This window comes from Salarias fasciatus, chromosome 6 (assembly GCF_902148845.1).
Source record: "Salarias fasciatus chromosome 6, fSalaFa1.1, whole genome shotgun sequence".
Taxonomy (NCBI): Eukaryota; Metazoa; Chordata; class Actinopteri; order Blenniiformes; family Blenniidae; genus Salarias; species Salarias fasciatus.
Genome location: NC_043750.1, coordinates 7,611,677 through 7,633,163, shown reverse-complemented (window position 1 = coordinate 7,633,163; position 21,487 = coordinate 7,611,677). Strand labels below are relative to the sequence as shown.

Genomic DNA, 21,487 nt, shown 5'->3' with positions numbered 1-21,487 from the left:
TCCGTCTCCTCCTTGTGCGACCGCTACATTGGTGACCCCGACGCTGGACATGTCTGTGGAGTCAAGCAATGGCGTAGGAGCGCAGGGCGCTGCCGCTGTTTATGCCACAGCGATCAAGCTGCCAGACTTCTGGCAAAAGGATCCGGAGCCGTGTTTCCAGCACGTCGAGGTGCAAGTTCGGCTGAGAGGCATCACGGCGGACGAGACATGGTATTACTATGTGGTGGCAGCTCTGCATTCAGCGACCACCAGCGCAGGACAGGTACACCACCCTGAAGGCGCAGCTCCTCCTGCTCTTTCAGTTGTCGGACGCGGAGCGCGCAGAGCGGCTGCTGTCCCTTCACGGCTTGGGAGACAGCACGCCCACAGAACTGATGGAGAACATGCTGGCGAGGCTGGGATCCGGGGATGCCTAATTCGTCTTGACACAGCTGTTCCTGCGCCAGCTGCCGCCTCCGGTCCGCACGGCCTTGGCTACCTCGTAGCTGGTGCGGACTACGGACTACCAGGGTCTAGCGGAGGAGGCCGACAGGATCTTGCTCGTTTCATGACCTTTCAGAGTCCATGCTACCTGCCCGCCAGAGCTGCAACGCCAGCTGGAGGGGGACATACATGCTGCAGTCGTTGCAGCCAGGAAGTGGCGTAAGGACGACTGCGCGCTGTGTTTTTTCCACCGGCGTTTCAGGTCCCGGGCGCAAGCACTGCACACCGCCGTGCGCATTCCCAGTGCAGGGAATGAACACTGTGTCTGGGAGGCATTTTCTGGCGGACACGGGCACACAACGGAGCATTCTACCGGCTTCCAGCACTGATAGAGCCAGCGGTGAACATGGTCCGCAGCTGGATGCCGCAAACGGGTCTGCTATCCACACATTCAGCACCAGATATGTGACTGTGTGTTTTGACGGATGGAAAGTTCGGTTGGGACTTTGTGATGGCTGATGTAGCTGTTCCGATCCTTGGGGCTGATTTCCTCTGTGCACATGGATTATTAGTGGACATTACAAACCGCCGCTTGGTGGATGCGCTCTCCTTTGCCTCCTATTCATGCACTTTGGGGAGGGGTGGATTGCTGTCTTTGACTAATCGTCTGCCCACCGGGGATGTGTACCAGCAGCTCCTGGCCAAGTTCCCAGATCTCATGATCCCCACCTTCTCGGCCTCCCTCATCAAACACGGAGTGGAACATTACATCCCCACGGCTGGGCCGCCGGTTTATGCGCGCCCTCACCGGCTGGATGTGGCTAAACTGGGGATCGCCAGGGAGGAGTTCGCCACTATGGAGTGTCTGGGAATTTTGCGGCGCAGACTTTCCAGTAGCTGATGGACTCTGTGTTATGGGGGTTGCTGTTCCTGTTTGTGTACCTGGATGACATCCTGGTGGCCAGCGCCTCGGCTGAGGAGCACCTGTTACACTTGCGACAGCTCTTCGGAAGGCTTACGGAGCATGGACTAATCAGTAATCCGGCCAAATGCCAGATCAGACTCTCAGAGGTCGAGTGCCTGGGTCATCATGTCTCCTCGCATGGGGTGGTTCCATTACCCACTAAAGTGGAGGCGATTGCCGTTTTTCCGCGTCCTCGCACCACCAGGAGTTCCTTGGCATGGTGAACTTCGACAACCGCTTTATCATACATGCGGCTCACCTGATGCACCTCCTGTATGAGGCTCTGAGGGGTGCAATGGCTAAGCAGGACGTGGACTGGACACCTGAGAGAATCCTGGCATTTGAGAGGGCCAAGGCCGTGCTCTCCAACGCTGCCATGCTGGCGCATCCCTCCCCGACAGCACTGGTCGCACTCACCACTGACGCCTCGGATTATGCAGTGGGTGCGGTCTTTGAGAAGTGGGTGGATGGTGCCTGGCAGCCTCTCACGTTTTTCAACAAGCAGCTGCGAGACAGCGAGAGGAAATATAGCGCATTTGACCGGGAGCTGTTGGCTCTTTTCCTTGTCACATGCCATTTTCGGTTCTTTTTTTTTTTTTGAAATATTTTATTTTTTGGTTTCAAATGCACAACAAATGTACAACAGATAACAAAGAAAATACTTTTAAATTTATCCCCACAACTCCCACCCACCCCTGCTCACTCTGAGAAGAAGAAAAAAGAGAGAAAAAAGAAAGAAGAAAAAAAACACTCCATTTACTATGTTTAAGATACAATTTTGGTTTACAGTTTACATACAGAGACATAAAGCAAAGTGTTGCCAGTCACTTTACAGTTACACCAACAGAGTGTAAATATGGCTGCCAAATTCTGACAAAGGTTTTGTATGATTTTCTTAGACTGTATGTTATCTTTTCTAAAGGCACACAACCATTCATCTCTATATACCATTTGGCTAAAAGCAAGGGGGAATCAGACTTCCATGTAACCGCAATGCATTTTTTAGCTACTGCCAAAGCAATTCCAAGGAATTTAATTTGATACTTAATTAGTGATGCATCAATTTTCATAAGATTTCCGATTAAACAAAGTTCTGGGTCTAGGGGAATGAAAACGTCCATGATCTTGGATAATGTGTCACACAAGTCGAGCCAAAAATTTCTGACCTTGACACATAACCATGTACAATGCATAAAGCAGCCATCTTCAATTTTACACCGAAAGCATAGGTCAGAAAGTTCAGGTTTGGACCTGTGGATTTTTTCTGGAGTTAAATATAATTGATGCAGAAAGTTGTAATGAATTAATCTATATCGTGCATTAATAGTGGCAGATATGCTGTTCTGACATAACTCAGACGAGAGAGAATTTTCAATTGTAGAATTTAAGTCTGTTTCCCACCTCTGTTTCGATTTATAAAGTGCTGGTTTAGGACAGTCTTCTATCAACAAAGAATACACTTTGGAAATAAATTTACATGGTGCATCGTTATGTAATATTTTTTCAAATGCTGTAAGATTGGGTAACACCACATCCTTTCCCAGCGTGCTGCGTAAAAAGGATCGTAGTTGGAGATAGCAAAAAAAGGTTCTATTTGACAAGTCATATTTACTTTTCAGTTGTTCAAAAGACATCAACGTTCCATCCACAAAGCAGTCCCCTAAGATATGTATTCCGTTTTGATACCAAAGTTCCAGAATCTTATTGTTTACAGTCAAAGGAATGAGTGGGTTTTGTTTCAAAGGTGATTTTGGTGACAGACTGATTTTTTGACCAACACTTTTATGTATGTCGTACCATAATTTATTTAGATGCATTAATATGGGATTATCTGTTAATTTAGACAATATTTTTGGATTGTACTTGTAGACAAATTCACCAAAAGCATCATCCTTCAAGGATTTAAATGCAATATTTATCCAAGATGGAACTGTTTTCACCTTCAAACATGGATAAGATGAATCGCATTTGAGCTGCACAATAATATTTTTTAAAATTGGGCAATTGAAGCCCTCCTGATTTGTAATCCCATGTTAATACTTCCAGAGACCTTCTGGCCACTTTTCCATTCCAAATGAATTGCCTCACAGTTTTATTAAGAGAATTAAAAAAGGCTTTTGGAAGAGGAATGGGAAGAGATTGAAAAAGATACTGCAACCTCGGTAGAATATTCATTTTAATACAGCTAATTCGTCCAATCAAAGTGATGGATAAACTTGACCATTTATGCAGGTCTTCCTCAATCTCTCTAATTAGCGGGTCATAGTTTGCATTTAAATGGTCTCCGGAAGGTGTAAAATATCTCGGTATAACTGTGGATAGCAACCTGAAGAACCTGTATAAATTAGAGATACCTTGATATTCAGAGTAATTAAATGATGAGAGTGGAATAATTTCACTTTTGTCATAATTTATTTTGTATCCTGAGACAGAGCCATATAGATCCAGCACGCTCTGTAATCGGACCAGGGATTTAGAGGGGTCCGTTAAGTATACCATTACATCGTCAGCTAGTAAATTAATTTTATGTGAGGTATGACCAACTACAAAACCCTTGATGTCTGAATCCTGTCTAATCGCCTCTGCTAATGGTTCAATAGCCAATACAAACAGACCTGGCGAAAGTGGGCAGCCCTGACGAGATGATCTACTCAAAGGGAATGCAAAAGACATTTGTCCATTAGTGGTAATCCTTGCTTTGGGATGATAATATAAAGTTTTTATCCAATTGATAAAGATCTGTCCAAAACCAAATTTTGATAATACTTTAAATAAATAAGGCCATTCCAGCCTGTCAAAGGCCTTCTCAGCATCTAGGGCTACAGCCACAGTTGGATCAGATCTCGATTTTGCCAAATGGATTATGTTGAATAATCTGCACGAATTATTAGCAGATGTGCGTTTTTGAATGAAACCACTTTGATCTGGATTAATTATTTTTGGCAGTATCTCACATAATCTATTTGCTAATAATTTAGAAAGTAATTTATAATCTGTGTTTAATAAGGATATAGGCCGGTAGGAGGCACATTTCAAAGGATCTTTATTTTTTTTCTTTATAAGTGTTATTATGGCAGTTGTAAAGGATTCAGGTAATGTATGTGTTTTGGCTGATAAATTTATCACATCTGTAATTAAAGGGATGAGTAAATCTTTAAATTCTTTAAAAAATTCAGGAGGGAAACCATCCTCCCCTGGAGCTTTATTAGATGGAAGTGAATTATGAATTTCTGCCTGAGTAAAAGGAAGGTCGAGGTTCTTACTGTCCTCATCATTTATTTTTGATAACTTAATTGTGGATAAAAATTGGTTAGTGTGTGATAAATCATCTGGAAGATCTGATTTATATAAATTGGAGTAGAATTCTTTAAACGTGTCATTTATTTCTGTTGGGTTACATGTAACCCTGCCGGCTCCAGTTTGAATTGCATTAATGGTCCTGCTACATTCCTCAGTTTTCAGTTGCCATGACAAAATTTTATGTGTTTTCTCTCCCAACTCATAGTATCTTTATCTGGATTTTAGAATATCTTTTTCAATTTTGTAAGTATTTAATGTATTGTATTGGAGTTTTTTTTCGAACTAAAGACTGAAAAATGTCATTTGAAGTAGTTCTTTGAAAGTGTTTCTCCAAATCTAAAATTTCTTTTTCCAGTTTTTCAATATCTTCAGTGTATTTCCTTTGTAGACCCTTTGTATAAGAAATTATTTGGCCTCTTAAATAGGCTTTCAAAGTATCCCATAGAATGAAGCAATTAGGAGAGGAGGCACAGTTTGTTTCACAGAAAAACTGAATCTGATCTCTTATAAATAAACAAAAATCGGCTCTTTGAAGAAGGGTGGGATTCAGGCGCCACCTATAGGGTCTATTAGGCACATCAGGGAATATAATGGACAAAGTTAAGGGTGAATGATCAGACAAAATTCTGGACAAATATTCCGATTCCAACACTCTATGAAAAAAGTGAGCAGATAAGAGGAATAAATCAATTCTGGTGTGAGAATTATGAGGACAGGAATAAAAGGAATAATCCCAAGTCTGAGGATGCAATTGTCTCCATATATCGATTAAATTTAGGTCTTTCATAAATGATTGTGTCGTTTTAGCTGCTTTTGACCTGGTAATGGATTTGGAAGATTTGTCCAGAGCAGGATCTCAGCAAAAATTAAAATCACCGCCTATTAATACACTGTGTTGTCCACCTGCAACTTTTAAAAAGATATCTTGCATGAAAGTTTCATCGTCATAGTTAGGAGCATATAAATTAAGAAGTGACCATTTTTCTGAGAATATTTTACAATTAACAAAGACATATCGCCCTGAAGGGTCAATATTAGAGTCAATGACTTCTAAAGGAGTGTTTTTATTCGCCAAAATGGCCGCACCTCTGGCTTTTGAGTTGAAAGATGAGGATATTACCTGCCCTACCCATTCCATTTTTAACTTTTTATGTTCTTGCATAGTAAGGTGAGTTTCTTGGATGAATGCAATGTCAACTTTTATTTTTTTTTAATATGATAAGACTCTTTTCCGTTTAACTGGCCCATTTAGCCCATTAACATTAAGACTAACAAACTTCAAAATCCTGTTCATGTCACTCAGTCTGTTTGATAGCTTTTATAAATCAATACTATACTTAACAAGGTACATAGATGGAGCGACCACACCAAAACAAAAACAAAAAATAGTGAGCCAAAAACCTAACAGTGCCAAACCTGAACATATGGCACACCTCCCATTATAAGTGGTCTTATATACATGAGTAACGTCTAGTTTAACAAATTTTGAAAAAAACAAAATTAACTGCCCATTGGGGGCTCTCCATACAACACAACATAGTAGAAATTTAAGCACTCTTAGCGTAGAAACATGTTAGATTAGAGGAAAAAAAAACGCCTATTACAGAAAACAAAATAATAACAGTCAAACGTCAGATGTTTCAGGGGAACTCACTGTGCTCAATAGCAGTAGAGAGTGAGAATTTTCGAAGTACATCCGCAGTGTCAATCCTGACTCTTCAATCTTCCAACGTGTCCACAAACACTGCCGCATCCTTCGGTGTTTTGAAGAATTTTGCTTTCCCGTCTGGAAGTTTCACTCTCAGTATTGCTGGGTGCAGAAGGGAATACTCCATGCCCAACGATCGCAGCTTCTTCTTTACCGGGTCGAACTCCTTTCTGCGTTTCACAAGACTGGCGCTGAGGTCAGGGAAAAACATTACTGGCTCGTTCTCAAACATGATAGGGCCCTTGTTTGCTTTGGACAGCTTGGCAGAAACACGTAGAATCTTCTCTCGGTCTTGGTAGTTCAGCAGGCGTATCAGAACAGCTCTTGGTTTCTTGTCAGCGGTTGGTCTTGGCGCGGGCGTCCGGTGTGCTCGTTCTATTATCAGCGGTTCAGTGAAGTGCTCACGTCCCAGTATATTGGGCAGCCAGTTAGCAAAGAATGTAGCCGGATCACTTCCTTCACAGCCTTCATGCAAATTCACAATCCGAATGTTGTTGCGTCTGCTGTGATTCTCGAGTGACTCGTTTCTTTCCAGTAAAAACATGTTGTCTTTGGTTAGCTTCGCTATCTGGGCATTCATGTCCGCTATCTGGTCTTCCACTGTACCGATGCGCGCCTCCGCCTCGGTGACACGAGATGTCAGCCCGTCAAGCATACCTTTCAGTCCCGATATGGACTCGTTGATCTCTGCAGTCCGCACGTCCATCTTTTCAGAGAGAGCTTTATGGTAACGCTTCCTTTTACAGTACAGTAATTACCATGTAATAACATGGTAATTGCAAGGTAAGTACCATGTAATAAGGAGAAGTTACTGTAAAGTTACCATGTAATTACAGGGTAACTATGTTGCTAATTACCTAGTACTTTTAGAGTAATTACCAAGCCATTTCCAGGCAAATACCAAGTAACTACCTGGTAGTAAGTATTAATTACTGGGTAATTATAATGTATATAGCAACTATGTTATTAATTGCCAAGTACTTACTAAGTAATTGCTAAGTAATTACCATGTAATCAATGGGAAATGTAGACTTTTTACTAGGTATTACTAGGTACTGCTAGGTGTGTACGCTATGTATTTCCCTAGTAGTCAAGTGTTTTTTACTAATTACCTGGTAACTTCTTAGTATTTCCCAGTAACTACAACATTTACCTGGTAATTACGGTTGAACTGTGGACTACTGCAAAAGGAAGTGAGGCCTGTTTCTACGCTATTACCTGGTAACTACTTATTTGTTACCCAGGAACTGCAAAAATACCTACCTGGAAATTACATGGTTATTAAAGTGCAACTACTGTAAAAGGAAGTGAGGTCTGTTTCCATGTTATTACATGGTAATTACTCATTTGTTACCCAGTAAATAGAAAAATATCTACCTGGAAATTACATAGTTATTAAAGTGGATTTGTACTGTAAAAGGAAGTGAGGTCTTTTTCCATGTTATTACCTGGTAATTACTCAGTATTTAGCTTGTTACTCGGAAACTTTCACATTACCCCACACACTTGCACCACAAATGCAGCAAACCCCATCACTGTCTGTGATACAGTCTCTGAATAGCACACTGTATCTGTCAGGAGATAAGAATTTCCATCAAAACCACCATCACCAGCCATCACATTACATTAAAGGTGTAATACAACATTTTGATTTCCGGGTGGATCACCTAAATAATTGGTGGGTCTGTTTGTCAATCACTCTGACGAGCTGCTTTCGTAAGGCGGTCCTACGTGCTTGCGCCCAATCAGCTTCTCCCTTTTGCGCATGCAAAAGATGTGAAAGTTTCCGAGTAACAAGCTTAATACTGAGTAATTACCAGGTAATAACATGGAAACAGACCTCACTTCCTTTTACAGTACAAATCCACTTTAATAACTATGTAATTTCCAGGTAGATATTTTTCTATTTACTGGGTAACAAATGAGTAATTACCATGTAATAACATGGAAACAGACCTCACTTCCTTTTACAGTAGTTGCACTTTAATAACCATGTAATTTCCAGGTAGGTATTTTTGCAGTTCCTGGGTAACAAATAAGTAGTTACCAGGTAATAGCGTAGAAACAGGCCTCACTTCCTTTTGCAGTAGTCCACAGTTCAACCGTAATTACCAGGTAAATGTTGTAGTTACTGGGAAATACTAAGAAGTTACCAGGTAATTAGTAAAAAACACTTGACTACTAGGGAAATACATAGCGTACACACCTAGCAGTACCTAGTAATACCTAGTAAAAAGTCTACATTTCCCATTGATTACATGGTAATTACTTAGCAATTACTTAGTATATACTTGGCAATTAACAACATAGTTGCTATATACATTATAATTACCCAGTAATTAATACTTACTACCAGGTAGTTACTTGGTATTTGCCTGGAAATGGCTTGGTAATTACTCTAAAAGTACTAGGTAATTAGCAACATAGTTACCCTGTAATTACATGGTAACTTTACAGTAACTTCTCCTTATTACATGGTACTTACCTTGCAATTACCATGTTATTACATGGTAATTACCTAACCGTAAAAGGAAGCGTTACCGGCTGCGGCTTTAATTCCAGTTCGTATCTCCTTAAGTACAAGGGCTATATCCACAGCTTGCGCACCTGGTTCAAGCGCCATCTTGCTAGCTTCTCCGTGAGGGTTTTCTTCTTCACACGATAGAGAATGTGCATTTGTCGAGTTAGCTTGCCCCCTTTTAGACCGCAAGTACATGCCTAAGGTTAATTATCAAAAAGAGCAAAAGATTTAGGCGTTACAAAGGTTTTGAGTGCTTCAGAGGGTAATACGGCGGAGAGCCTCCAAACTAGCGTCTACCTAACCGCTGCATCACGTGACCAACGCCATTTTTGGTTCTTGCTGGAGGGACGGTGGTTCACCGCTTTTGTGGACCACAAGCCCCTCACTTTCGCCATGGCTAAGACCACAGAGCCATGGTCTGCCAGGCAGCAGCACCACCTCTCGGCCATCTCGGAGTTCACCACGAACATTCGGCATGTTGCTGGTAAGAGCAACACTGTCGCTGACTGTCTCTCCCGGGCACATGTGAACTCTGTACAGCTGGGGGTGGATTATGCTGCGATGGCCGCCGGCCAGCAAACTGATGCAGAGGTCCAAGCGTATAGGACGTCCGCTACAGGATTGCAGCTGCAGGACGTGGTGTTTCAGGGCTGCAACGTTTCACTCCTCTGCGATGTCTCCACAGGTCAGCCCCGCCCTATGGTACCTGCCGCCTGGCATCGCCAGGTGTTTGATGCCATCCACGCACTGTTGCATCCTGGAGTGAGGGCGTCAGTGAAGCTGGCAGGGGCGAAGTTTGTCTGGCCAGGCTTCAGGAAGGACGTCAGAAGCTGGGCAGCTTCCTGCGTGGCATGTCAGCGGTCCAAGGTTCACCGCCACACCAGGGCCCTACTGGAGCCGTTCTCTGTGCCGGAGAGGCGATTCGACTACGTCCACCTGGACTTGGTGGGTCTGCTGCCCCCCTCCCACGGTTTTACTCACCTCCTGATTATGGTGGACCGGACCACCAGGTGGCCGGAGGTGGTTCCGCTGGCTTCCACGACGGCAGCGGAGGTGACACGGGCCTTCATTTCCACCTGGGTGGCCCGTTTCGGCACGCCGCTGGATGTCGCGTCTGACAGAGACCCCCAGTTCACCTCCGAGCTCTGTACTGCTGTAGCGAGGAGCCTCGGGGTGAAGCTCCACCTCACCATGGCATTCAACCCCCAGGCTAATAGGCTGTGCGAGCGCTTCCACCGCTCTATGAAGGCTGCCCTCCGTGCCACCCTCATGGACTGCAACTGGGTGGACCGCCTGCCATGGGTCATGCTGGGCCTGCGTTCAGTCCCGAAGGAGGATCTGCAGGCATTGTTAGCTGAGCTGGTGCTGGGTCAGCCACTGCGGGTCCCCGGTCTATTCCTCCCGGATCCTTCAGCGCCCTGGTTGTTGGCGGCCCCCTAGCGGCCCGGTTGCATGGAGCCGGGTCGGAGTTTGGCCCCGGGTCCTGCTCACCACTACCTCCCCCACTCGTATGTTCCAAGGACTTTGATGGCGGCTAGGTATGTGTGTTTTTGCCATGATGCCCACCGGACCCCGCTGCAGCCTTGTTATGATGGCCCGTTCCGCGTTCTGGAGGCAGAGCCCAAGACGTTTGTGTTGTACATGGGCGGGAGGCCGGTCTGGGTTTCGGTGGATCGCCTGAATCCTGCGCATGTTCTCCCAGAGGAGCCGGTGGAGGTGGCGCAGCCCCCGAGACGGGGACGTCCCCCCAGGTCGACTGCTGCCATGGGAGCTCCGGCCCCCGTTACCCTGCCGGCTGGTCCTGCTCCTGCCGCTGTGGAGGTGCGCAGTCGGTATGGCTGTGGGATTAGGCCTCCCTTAAGAGACTTTGACTGATGTTTTTGTGGGAGTTGTTTGTTTCATTCTCCCTTGGGGCGCTTGGTCCCTTCTGAATGTTCAGGGGGTGCCCCCCCCCCACCCCCCCACCCCCCCAGCCCCCCCGGCTGTGTGGTGTCTGCTGGGAGAAGGTGTTTCCTCACATTAGAAGGGGTCGGGTTTAGTCACCTGAGAAGGTGTGGTTCACTGTGGGTGAGGTTAAAAGGGCAGGAACGATCTGTCAGTGTATTGCTTCCTGGAATGACTGCTGCCACCCGTGTGCTGCCACAAAAACGACACCCAGCTCAACTCTCTCGTCCGTCTCCTCCTTGTGCAAGCGCTACAAGATGCTATTTTAATATTGTATAATTAAGCGATATGTATGCACTAAAAAGCAACACTGAAAAGAATATACATTAATTGTATAACTTGTCTGATGTATGGTTTTGATGTATGTAAGGTTTTTAATTATTTTTTTTCTTTTTTCATTTTTTTTCTCATGGATATGGGACTCAATTTGTCTTATACTTAAATGTGAAGGGGTCATAGCCGAGGGAACTTATTTTCAACAGGGGGTGCTGAGAAAAAAAAGGGCGCGTGCGCACACACACACACACACACACACACACACACACACACACACACACACACACACACACACACACACACACACACACACACACACACACACACACAAACAGGTACCAGGCCTAACAGTATGAGATGCTCTTGTGCTGACCGTGTTGCTGACCAACAACTATATATTAAAACTGTAGCTGGGCCGTTAACGGCGATAACGTGCTGCGTTATCGTGAGAGTGTTTTCGCGCGAGAAAAAAAAATGTCGCTGTTAATCTATGCATTTCAAAGTTGGGTATGGGAGCTGGGTCTACACATGCAAAATTCACTTTGATATATTTTAGTGTGGATGTCTGCCTGGCCCAGCCTGGCTGAATAAACGCTGTGGGGGGCGTGAACAAGCCAAACCTGCCCTGCGCCCCGAGAGTCACACCGCGAGTGTAAAAAAAACTGAGTGTAAAAAAACCACACACACGCGCGCTTTTAGCGGTCAAACACGGTCCAGTCCTCATTATTTGCCATATTGAACTCGGCCGAATTATCAGAAAATTGACGAGGAAAAGGTTGGTATAAGGCACAAACTGAAATAACGAGCGCAAATATGAAGAAAATGAAAGTGAATCTTAAATCGCGTGTTTTGTCGGTGCATCGTTTCGGCCAGCTGGGCGTTTTTCAGGCGCTGAAAACACGCAAAATAAAGTGCATTTCCCTTCAACACACAATCTGGCTAAGTATGAGGCACCATGAGGCGTGACTGAATTTAGGCTGTCTTGGAAACATAGCTAAATTAATTATTATTTATAAAATAAAAGTAAGCGATGCAGTTTTCAATTATGGAAGTTTTTGCTACATTCACGAGGGGGTGCTGCAGCACCCTCCGCACCCGTACTTCCCGCGGCCATGGAAGGGGTGGACTTGATAAGTTCTTGGAACTTCTACTTGCTCCTTTCTGAGCACAGTTTAAATGTTATTTGATATTTGGACAACTGTCACTATTGTTGCTGCTCATATAAACAAATTGAGATTGAGATTGAGATAGCATTCCACACACGTATGACAATCACCTTTAAATAAATGTTTTCTTTGCTATTTGGGGAAAATGCACATTGTTGCTGTGATAATAGCAGCGTCATATGGTTCATCTAGTGATTAATCCCATGTAGTAATGGCATCATGTTACCCTACCACAGTGATTCTCAACCCCAGGGGGGCGGCCCACCTTGGGCCAGAAGGTTTTAAACATACTGGCTCAGAAACAAAACTAAGGTTGCACAAACTGAAACACTGCAGTGGGTTTAAAGGGAAAAGAGGTTGTTCTTTTAACATGAGACACGATAAACTGTCAACATCAGCTTTCAGTGGAGAAGAAAAACATCAAGGTTCGTTCTTTGAGTGGAAATAACGAACTGAATAACTCGAGCCTCCAATCCATGTCAGGCACAGAGAACAGTGGCGGCCAATCAGAAGAGATAAGTAGTACAGGCTCCGCCTCTGTCTTCCACTACGTCCTCAGATTGCATGTAAAGGACCGTGACTTACAGTGAGCGTACAATATCGAAACTTCGACAATTGAGAATGAGCGGCAGAGGAAAGGGAGGGAAAGGTCTGGGCAAAGGAGGCGCCAAGCGCCACCGCAAAGTCCTTCGTGACAACATCCAGGGCATCACCAAGCCCGCCATCCGCCGCCTGGCACGCCGCGGCGGAGTCAAGCGCATCTCCGGCCTCATCTACGAGGAGACCCGCGGCGTGCTCAAGGTCTTCCTGGAGAACGTCATCCGGGACGCCGTCACCTACACCGAGCACGCCAAGAGGAAGACCGTCACCGCCATGGACGTCGTCTACGCTCTCAAGAGGCAGGGACGCACTCTGTACGGCTTTGGAGGCTGAAGCTCCATCCAGCTACCTCTACAACCAAAGGCCCTTTTCAGGGCCGCCCACCTTCCCACTGATGAGCTCATTCTCGTAGTTTTCCAGGCAATACTTGATTGTACTGTAGTTCGTAGATCGTGTGTCTGAAAGTGAAATTTAACGTTTTCAGAGCCTCTGATGCCACAGCTGACAGGAATTCTGCTCAGTTTTCTACATTAAAAGTACTCCTACCTCGTCAGATATAAGTAGAGGCAATGGGGGCCCGGCAAGGAAGTCCCTGAGACACCGGGTACCCAAAGTGCTTAATACATATACTGCACAGAAACGACAACAATCGGCTTTTATGAAACGACAATGGGGGCCCCGCACGGCCCTGTCAGCCTTCTGCGCCAAGCTTTGTGTATAATATAATTGACAAGCCTTTCAAAGAATTCTGTTGGTCCCTGGATCTAATAGAAGAGATTAAGGGTTCTCTAGATTTTTCAGTATACATATTATAGCTGGGCCGGTAACATGCTACGTTACCGCAAGACTCTTAACCCGCGAGAAAAAAAATGTCGAGGTAATGTATGCTTTTCAAAGTTGGCTCTGGGAGCTATGTCTACACATGCAAGCTATGCAATTCACTTTGATATATTTTAGTGTGGATGTCTGCCTGGCCCAGCCTGGCTGAATAATGTTGTGGGGGGCGTGAACAAGTCGAACCTGTCCTGCGCCGCGAGAGTCACACTGCTCCTGCTGACCGTCAAAACAAAACACTCGCGCTTTTAGCGGTGAAACGCGATCCATTCCTCATTATTTGCCATATTGAACTCGGCCGAATTATCAGAAAAATCACGAGAAAAAAACTGGTATAAGGCACAAACTGAAATCAGAAGCTAAAATATGAAAACAATGAAAATCAAAATTAAATTACGTGTTCTGCCGGTGCACCGTTTCTCCCGATGGGCTTTCTTCACGCGCTGAAAACACGCAAAACAAAGTACTTTTCCCTTCAACACACAATCTGGCTTAATAAAGATAAGGATGAGGCACAATTCGGCGTGACTGAATTTATCCTGCCTTGGAGATATGAAGTTTGAGGAAGTGTGCGCTCATAAGAAAATTCCATTTGTCATCTGTTTATGACTTGGTTGATGACACATGAACACTGAACTGTGTCAAATTACCTGTTGGTTACCTGTGATGCCTGCTGCTTATTCATGTCTAATTGAATAAACAGAAACTCGTTCTTGATTACTTATTTCTTATTTATGTAGCGCACACACATTTTGAATGGCCTTGGCAGACTTCAAATGAGCCATTTTAATCGATTAACTCCAGGATTACAATTACTCCTGCTTAAGGAATTTAATCGTTGCCCAGCTCTAATACATATCAAATGTCCCGAAGTCCAAAATATTTGATCAATTCACCCTGTCATCCACACGAATTCAGCATTCCGTGGATCTGAAACCGAACATTTTAGAAACCAGGTCCCATGGTGAACAGATCCGAAAACTGTTGAATCCGCGTCTCCGTGTTTACTCCTGTTTTGGAGCATTTCCTGATACGCTTACGTCATTGCGCTAAAGTCGTAACAAATGCGCATCCACGCAACACTGTAAATAACAATGGCGCTGTGCAGTGTAGCAGACGTCCTGCTGAAGACTACGAGCCTTTTGCCGCTTTTACAGCAAAATATTTCACTCCTTCAGCACCACCGGATACAACAAATCAATACTGCATGTTACTTTTTTTTTAATTGTAAATATACACGCACATGGCAAACATTATGCCGGGGTGTACAAAATAAGTGATCAGTTTCTTTCAAATGGTTTAAATTTCTCACAGATCCCGATAGCTTTTACAGCTTTTTTGTTTTCAGAGTCTTTGTTTCAGAGTTTTCAGGAGACAGTTAAGCCAAAATGATGCTGTCTGTTATACTGTAGTCCATTTCAGTGGTGTGACACATTTATTTTTCCTTTGTTTCTCATTTTACTCATTGTGGAGCTTCAGGGTTGTTTTATTTTATTTTTTATTCTTTATTTTTTACATCAGTGTGGTTTAGTACCAATTTCATTAAGTTTTTTTTTTCCATTGTCTTTACAATAATTGTGAACCTTTTATTGTAGGACTTGTATTAATAAAGAAAGGATTCTGAAACGTCTGTGTTGAAAGTTATGTTGGTCTTCATATAATCTGAGCAACAAAATAATACTAAAGTCAACCAGACCATGCAAATGCAATGACTACAGTAATAAGATTTGGCTGCAGGATGATTAAATGATGTAATGGGTAGAAAAATCCAGGAAATGCTGTAAACCACGCCCATTTCTCACATTGTTGACAGCAGTTTAATCTTATCCTGGTAGTTAGCCTGCTGTGGAGCAGCTGGCTGCAGAGAATAAATCACTATGGTGACTTGCCCGGGATAAACTTGGCCAGCTTTCGTGCAATCGACTTGAGGCTAACGTCGTCCAGGATAACCACAAGATCGCCACAGGATAACAACAGTTTGCCGGCTTAATCCCTGATCCTGGTTTTGTGCAATACCCCCCAGGGCTACAAGGCAGAGGCGCTATGATATTCCCATGTATGAAGCGCCACTTTACGGCCTGGCATGTTATTGCAACGTTTCAGCCGTTTTGAAAACAGTCATGTGGATGGTCATAAATATTGAATCAACTCCGTCTTTACAGGCAAACGTTTTTGGAACTATGAGCGTTTTGGCTTCGTGTGGATGGGGCCAAAAATTGTGTGCAAAATTTTTTTTTTTTTTTCGGTGTGCACCTATGGGGTGGGGGCCCGATGATTTTTTTTGCTTGGAGCCCCCCAAGGACCCTTGCCCCACCATTGGATACAAGAACGTCCATCTTTTCTTAGAACTACAATCCAGGGAATGTAGATTAATGTCTGATTATGCTCACACATGCAGGACTTCATCACATGTAATGGAGCTTAATTATTCTCTTGACAGTTCACTCTTTCTTTCTGCATTACTGAAAGGGAAGTAGACCACTTAGACAAAGGTTTGCATTTTTCATAGAATAGTTTCCATTGCCAGACTAAAACAGCTCTGACACCGTGAACAATTTATTACATCAAAATTTCCAGATTATATGAAGAGTTACGATGAAAGCCGCTTTATTGTAGGTTGTGTTCAAAGGGACTGCAATAGGCAGTAAAATGTGACTGTGAAGCTGTAAAGACAAACACGAAGATTTTGCGTTTCAGTCTCCATGATATAAATTCACTTCTCTTTGTCACCAGTCTCCAGACTGCGCGCCTTTTTGAACAAAGAAAGAATGAATATATTAGAAACTGTAAATGCAGTTGAGAAACCACGGCGGGCTTTGTTCTGATTGGTCAGATGGTCTGAGTGGAGCCTCTCTTCAGGATAAGCTTCTGATTGGAGGACGGTTCATTCAGAGCGCGGGCCACACTGCTGAAAGCAGCTTCTCTCATTGGTGCGTCCTGAACTGCCTCGCGCTCTGCCCTGATATAAAGAACACTTGAAGGCAAAGCGCTTCACTTTCTCAGAGAATCAACTCCAGAGAACCCGAAGAGAAGATGAGCGGCAGAGGAAAGACCGGCGGTAAAGCCAGAGCCAAGGCCAAGACCCGCTCGTCCCGTGCGGGCCTCCAGTTCCCGGTGGGCCGTGTTCACAGACTGCTCCGTAAAGGTAACTACGGGGAGCGCGTGGGAGCCGGAGCCCCCGTGTACCTGGCGGCCGTGCTGGAGTACCTGACCGCTGAGATCCTGGAGCTGGCTGGAAACGCCGCCCGCGACAACAAAAAGACCCGCATCATCCCGCGTCATCTGCAGCTGGCTGTGCGCAACGACGAGGAGCTCAACAAGCTGCTGGGTGGAGTCACCATCGCTCAGGGCGGCGTCCTGCCCAACATCCAGGCGGTGCTGCTGCCCAAGAAGACCGAGAAGCCGGCCAAGGCCAAGTAAACGTTTCAAGACTCCTAGGCTTTCAAACAAAACGGCTCTTTTAAGAGCCACCCACCTCTCACTAAGAGCACATTGTCCTTTGTCAGTTACTTAAAAATAACCTTGAATTAAGCGGAGTACTAAGTTTATCGACTAGGTTTTTTTTCTTTTGGTATATACTGTGAACTTACTTGATTTAACCTGAAAGATTGAAAGGAACAAGTGTTGAGCTGTGAGGTTTTAGCAAGAGACTTGACCCCCCCTCTGCTGTGCATGTCTGACCCCATAGCAAGGTCTCCCATATCGCCTCAAAATGATGCAGTTCATTTAGCCTCAACACACGATGTCGGTGTGTGAGTATAACAACTGTATTGTCCTCTTTCACAGGGATTATGCAGTAAGTGAACTCGGGAGACAACCTTGGTGGGCAACAGTCAAAAATGATACTTGTGACAGATTCACTTAATTATCTTTGGCCTTGGGTCATTCAGAATGGTCCTGGGTGCTGATCTTGGCACATGCTGATCTAGTTCCTCTGACCCTTTAAATCTTTATCTGTAAAGCACATTCAATTTTACTTTGAAATCCCAATTTAATTTCAAACGTCATCACTCATTTGTTCTGTCACATTATGAGATTTTCACAGATCTCCAACACAGTGTAAGATGAGCCTATTTTCTGCTGTAAGTTGCTCAATTTTCAGTTGCTTGGTTGCTCGTGCCACAAGATGTCAGAAGCTTCCTGCTGAGACGGCTGCCCCCGCGACCCGGAGAAGCGGTAGAAGATGGATGGAAGGACAAGTTCACCGAATCACCTTTAAAAACAGTTCCTGTCCAACATCACACACACAGTTCATGTGATCCTGACACTGAGGGTGTGTCGATCCTCTTTTGGTCCACCAGGAGGCAGCAGTCCAACACCGCGGAGGGGACTAGTCACGTGATTGTGACCCTCATTCTTCTATTACGTCCTCAGTTAGACTTTATGAAGGCAGAGCACACGCTGCGGAGTTACTCAAGTAGATTCTACTTCATTCGACAACATGAGCGGCAGAGGAAAGGGAGGGAAAGGTCTGGGCAAAGGAGGCGCCAAGCGCCACCGCAAAGTTCTCCGTGACAACATCCAGGGCATCACCAAGCCCGCCATCCGCCGCCTGGCCCGCCGCGGCGGAGTCAAGCGCATCTCCGGCCTCATCTACGAGGAGACCCGCGGCGTGCTCAAGGTCTTCCTGGAGAACGTCATCCGGGACGCCGTCACCTACACCGAGCACGCCAAGAGGAAGACCGTCACCGCCATGGACGTGGTCTACGCTCTGAAGAGGCAGGGACGCACTCTGTACGGCTTCGGAGGCTGAAGCTCCGTCCAGCGACCACTCAAAACAAAACAAAGGCCCTTTTCAGGGCTGCTCACCTTGTCACCGAGGAGCTCTTTCTTATTGTTGACCCATCTAAACAACTAAATGCTAAACCATTTACGGCGAGAGAATTGTGTGAAGTCGCTTTTTATGAAAGACACAATCGATGAGGTGGAGAACGATGAAATACCAGCTTGGCGCGACGTTAGTCTAGGTAAAGGAAGGAAAAAGATGGATTTGACTCAAGTTAAAGCAGTACCCAGTTTAAGACGTGAACTCAAAATTCACCTTCTGATCTCAAACTTGCATGAACAAATATATTAAACCAACTCGAGATTAAATAACCCTGGTCTTAAATCTTACACTGTTTGAAAGCACAATTTCATTTTTTCCAGGTGCGGTCACTTTAATCATAGTAAATGAACTGCAGTCAGACTCTTCAGAGTTGGTCAGTAACAGGTTGAACTTCTATCCACGTGATGTGATCATGTTCAACTCATCCTCTTCTCTCTGCTCTTCTCCTTTATTACATTCTAGTTTTTCTCGTGAACAGAATGAAAACCCCAGCCCAGATCCCAGCTCCCTCCTGACTTCAGACACCTGCTTAGTTCACAGTCAGTCCACTGAAGCTTCACAAACATCAATATTACTCTTTCATATGTTTCTTTTAGCCGGCGTGAACTGATTTTCCCGCTTCTTTGCACAAATGACTGCAGTTGGCGCGCAGTCTGACGGTCAGACCAGTTCCCCTCAGAAACTCGACCCCCACCCTTCAAGCAGCGAGGACTGGAACCAATCACAGCCAGGGGACAGCGCAGCAGCATCTCCATGCAGCCTGTATAAAGAGGACCGCTCCAGCGGGATCCGCATTCTGCTGTGAGGAGCGAGAGAGAGAAAATGCCTGAACCATCCAAACCCGCGCCCAAGAAGGGCTCCAAGAAAGCCGTGAGCAAGACCGCCGGCAAAGGAGGCAAGAAGAGGAGAAAGACCAGGAGGGAGAGCTACGCTATCTATGTGTACAAGGTGCTGAAGCAGGTCCACCCCGACACCGGCATCTCGTCCAAGGCCATGAGCATCATGAACTCGTTCGTCAACGACATCTTCGAGCGCATCGCCTCAGAGGCGTCTCGCCTCGCTCACTACAACAAGCGCTCCACCATCTCCTCCAGGGAGATCCAGACCGCCGTGCGTCTCCTGTTGCCCGGCGAGCTGGCCAAGCACGCCGTGTCCGAGGGCACCAAGGCCGTCACCAAGTACACCAGCTCTAAGTAAAGCGCTCTGCTGCTGCAGTCGAAACCCAAAGGCTCTTTTAAGAGCCACCCACTTCTCTAAAGATCAGATCCTTTTAACCACAAGACAACGTAAAATATGTAGACGGTACCAACTACCAAGATGTAAATGAACAGTTGTTACTTAAGTAAACCTTTCCATATAATGGAAATATCTGAAACCTGAATCAACTATGAGAAGGGAGCAGAATTTGAATTAACTGATACAAAATCAATTTACTGAACAGGTGGAACCAAGAAGGAGGTCTCTCATTAACAAGAACCTCAACTATGAGGTGGTGGAGAGGATGTCAGCTGCTATTGAAAAAGTGATGGAATGGAATGCAGTAGAGTTTTGCATGGGCAAACAATTCCAGCTGTATTCAGAGCCCCTGCATCCGAAGCCTTTAAAGAAAGCATGGAGGGAATAATTTCTTGTCAAAGCTTGTGGAGATTTCAATATTGAGTCACATGCAGTGAAGCTCTGGGATCTGGTCAGATTTAAAGCTGCACAAGTTAAATTTAAAGCAACAACCAGTTCTGTTCTGGGCAATATTGAGAAAATGTTCTGTGACAGGGAGGACGGTTATAACTTCAGAGGAAAACTTAATTTTGAAATGACATTGTGTTTGCTCAAAAAGGAAAAATATGTGTGTTTCAGTTGTTGGTGTGGATTTGTTGGATGCAGGTGAGGAACTGAAACAATGCTCAAAGACAAATGACAAAAGAAAAAAGGCATGAAAAATGCATTTTGGGGAGATATGGTTGAGGATGGGTTGTGTTAAGGGGGGATTTTTTTTCTGTTTGATTATTCTTGAAAACTTGGAGTAGACGTTGAATAATTGAATGTGTACAGATTTAGTTTGTGGATAGCTGCTTACATGTTTATCTTTGGTTCGAAAGTGATTTAAAACAGTGTTATCCGGTTTTAGACAAGTGTAAAAAAGGGGCAGTTTCAGTTTCACACAACTTTTACTTCCTCTTGATGCTTTTCAAATGCTGTTCTTTTTTGTTTGTATTTTGTGGTTTGTTTTTATATTTTTGTTTATTGTTCAAAATAATTATATTCAAACTGAAAATTCCAAATTCAAATTCGGTCTGTAGAGAAGTCGGAGTTTACATGCAAAAGTGTCAAATGCCTTTTATTCAGCTTTGCAGCTGATCTCCATGGTTCATGGAAATGCTTGATTCATCCCAGAGAAATATTCCTGATCGACTGTGACCTGTACACATTTCAGAAAATGTCCCGACAGGACCTGAAAATCACAGGTAAAATGTGAACACTGAATTTGAGCCACACACACAGCTCAAAACTGAGCAAAAGAATATGAGACCAAAACACCCCTGACACCTTGAACAATTCATCACTTCAAAATTTACAGATTGTATGGAGTCGCAATGAAAGCCACTTTTATTCCATTTTTTTTTTGTTCAGAGGGAATGCATTAGGCAATAAAATGATCTTGTGAAGCTGCACAGAGCTGAGTTTTAGTCTTCATGACATAAATTCGGTTCTCTTTGTCATCAGTCTCCAGACTGCGCGCCTTTTTAAACAAAGAAATAATTAACATATTAAAAAACTGCAAATCCTTTTGAAAAACCACGGCGGGCTTTGTTCTGATTGGTCAGATGGTCTGAGTGGAGCCGCTCCTCAGGCTGAGCTGCTGATTGGAGGACGGTTGATTCGAAGCGTGTCATTGGTGCGTCCTGGACTGCCTCGCGCTCTCTGC

At 44.6% G+C, this 21,487-nt stretch overlaps 3 protein-coding genes across 3 annotated transcripts; all 3 read left to right on the top strand.

The window, feature by feature from the left end:
- The first annotated feature begins 12,845 nt into the window (after positions 1-12,845).
- On the top strand, positions 12,846-13,235 carry LOC115390196 (histone H4). The gene is made up of 2 exons (XM_030093967.1): positions 12,846-12,868; positions 12,923-13,235. Exon 2 carries the CDS (start codon positions 12,924-12,926, stop codon positions 13,233-13,235), a length of 312 nt encoding a protein of 103 aa, XP_029949827.1. The 5' UTR covers positions 12,846-12,868; position 12,923.
- A 3,533-nt stretch (positions 13,236-16,768) lies between these two features.
- LOC115390182 (histone H2A-like) lies at positions 16,769-17,156 on the top strand. Its single transcript, XM_030093953.1, has one exon. The coding sequence runs from the start codon at positions 16,770-16,772 to the stop codon at positions 17,154-17,156; it is 387 nt and encodes a 128-aa protein (XP_029949813.1). The 5' UTR covers position 16,769.
- Positions 17,157-19,386: 2,230 nt separating this feature from the next.
- Positions 19,387-19,761, top strand: LOC115390184 (histone H2B 1/2-like). Its single transcript, XM_030093956.1, has one exon. The coding sequence runs from the start codon at positions 19,387-19,389 to the stop codon at positions 19,759-19,761; it is 375 nt and encodes a 124-aa protein (XP_029949816.1).
- The last annotated feature ends 1,726 nt before the right edge of the window (positions 19,762-21,487 follow it).

Excerpts from the sequence above, each read along its gene's own strand:
- LOC115390196 (XM_030093967.1), top strand. The coding sequence starts at position 12,924 with ATGAGCGGCAGAGGAAAGGGAGGGAAAGGTCTGGGCAAAGGAGGCGCC.
- LOC115390182 (XM_030093953.1), top strand. The coding sequence starts at position 16,770 with ATGAGCGGCAGAGGAAAGACCGGCGGTAAAGCCAGAGCCAAGGCCAAG.
- LOC115390184 (XM_030093956.1), top strand. The coding sequence starts at position 19,387 with ATGCCTGAACCATCCAAACCCGCGCCCAAGAAGGGCTCCAAGAAAGCC.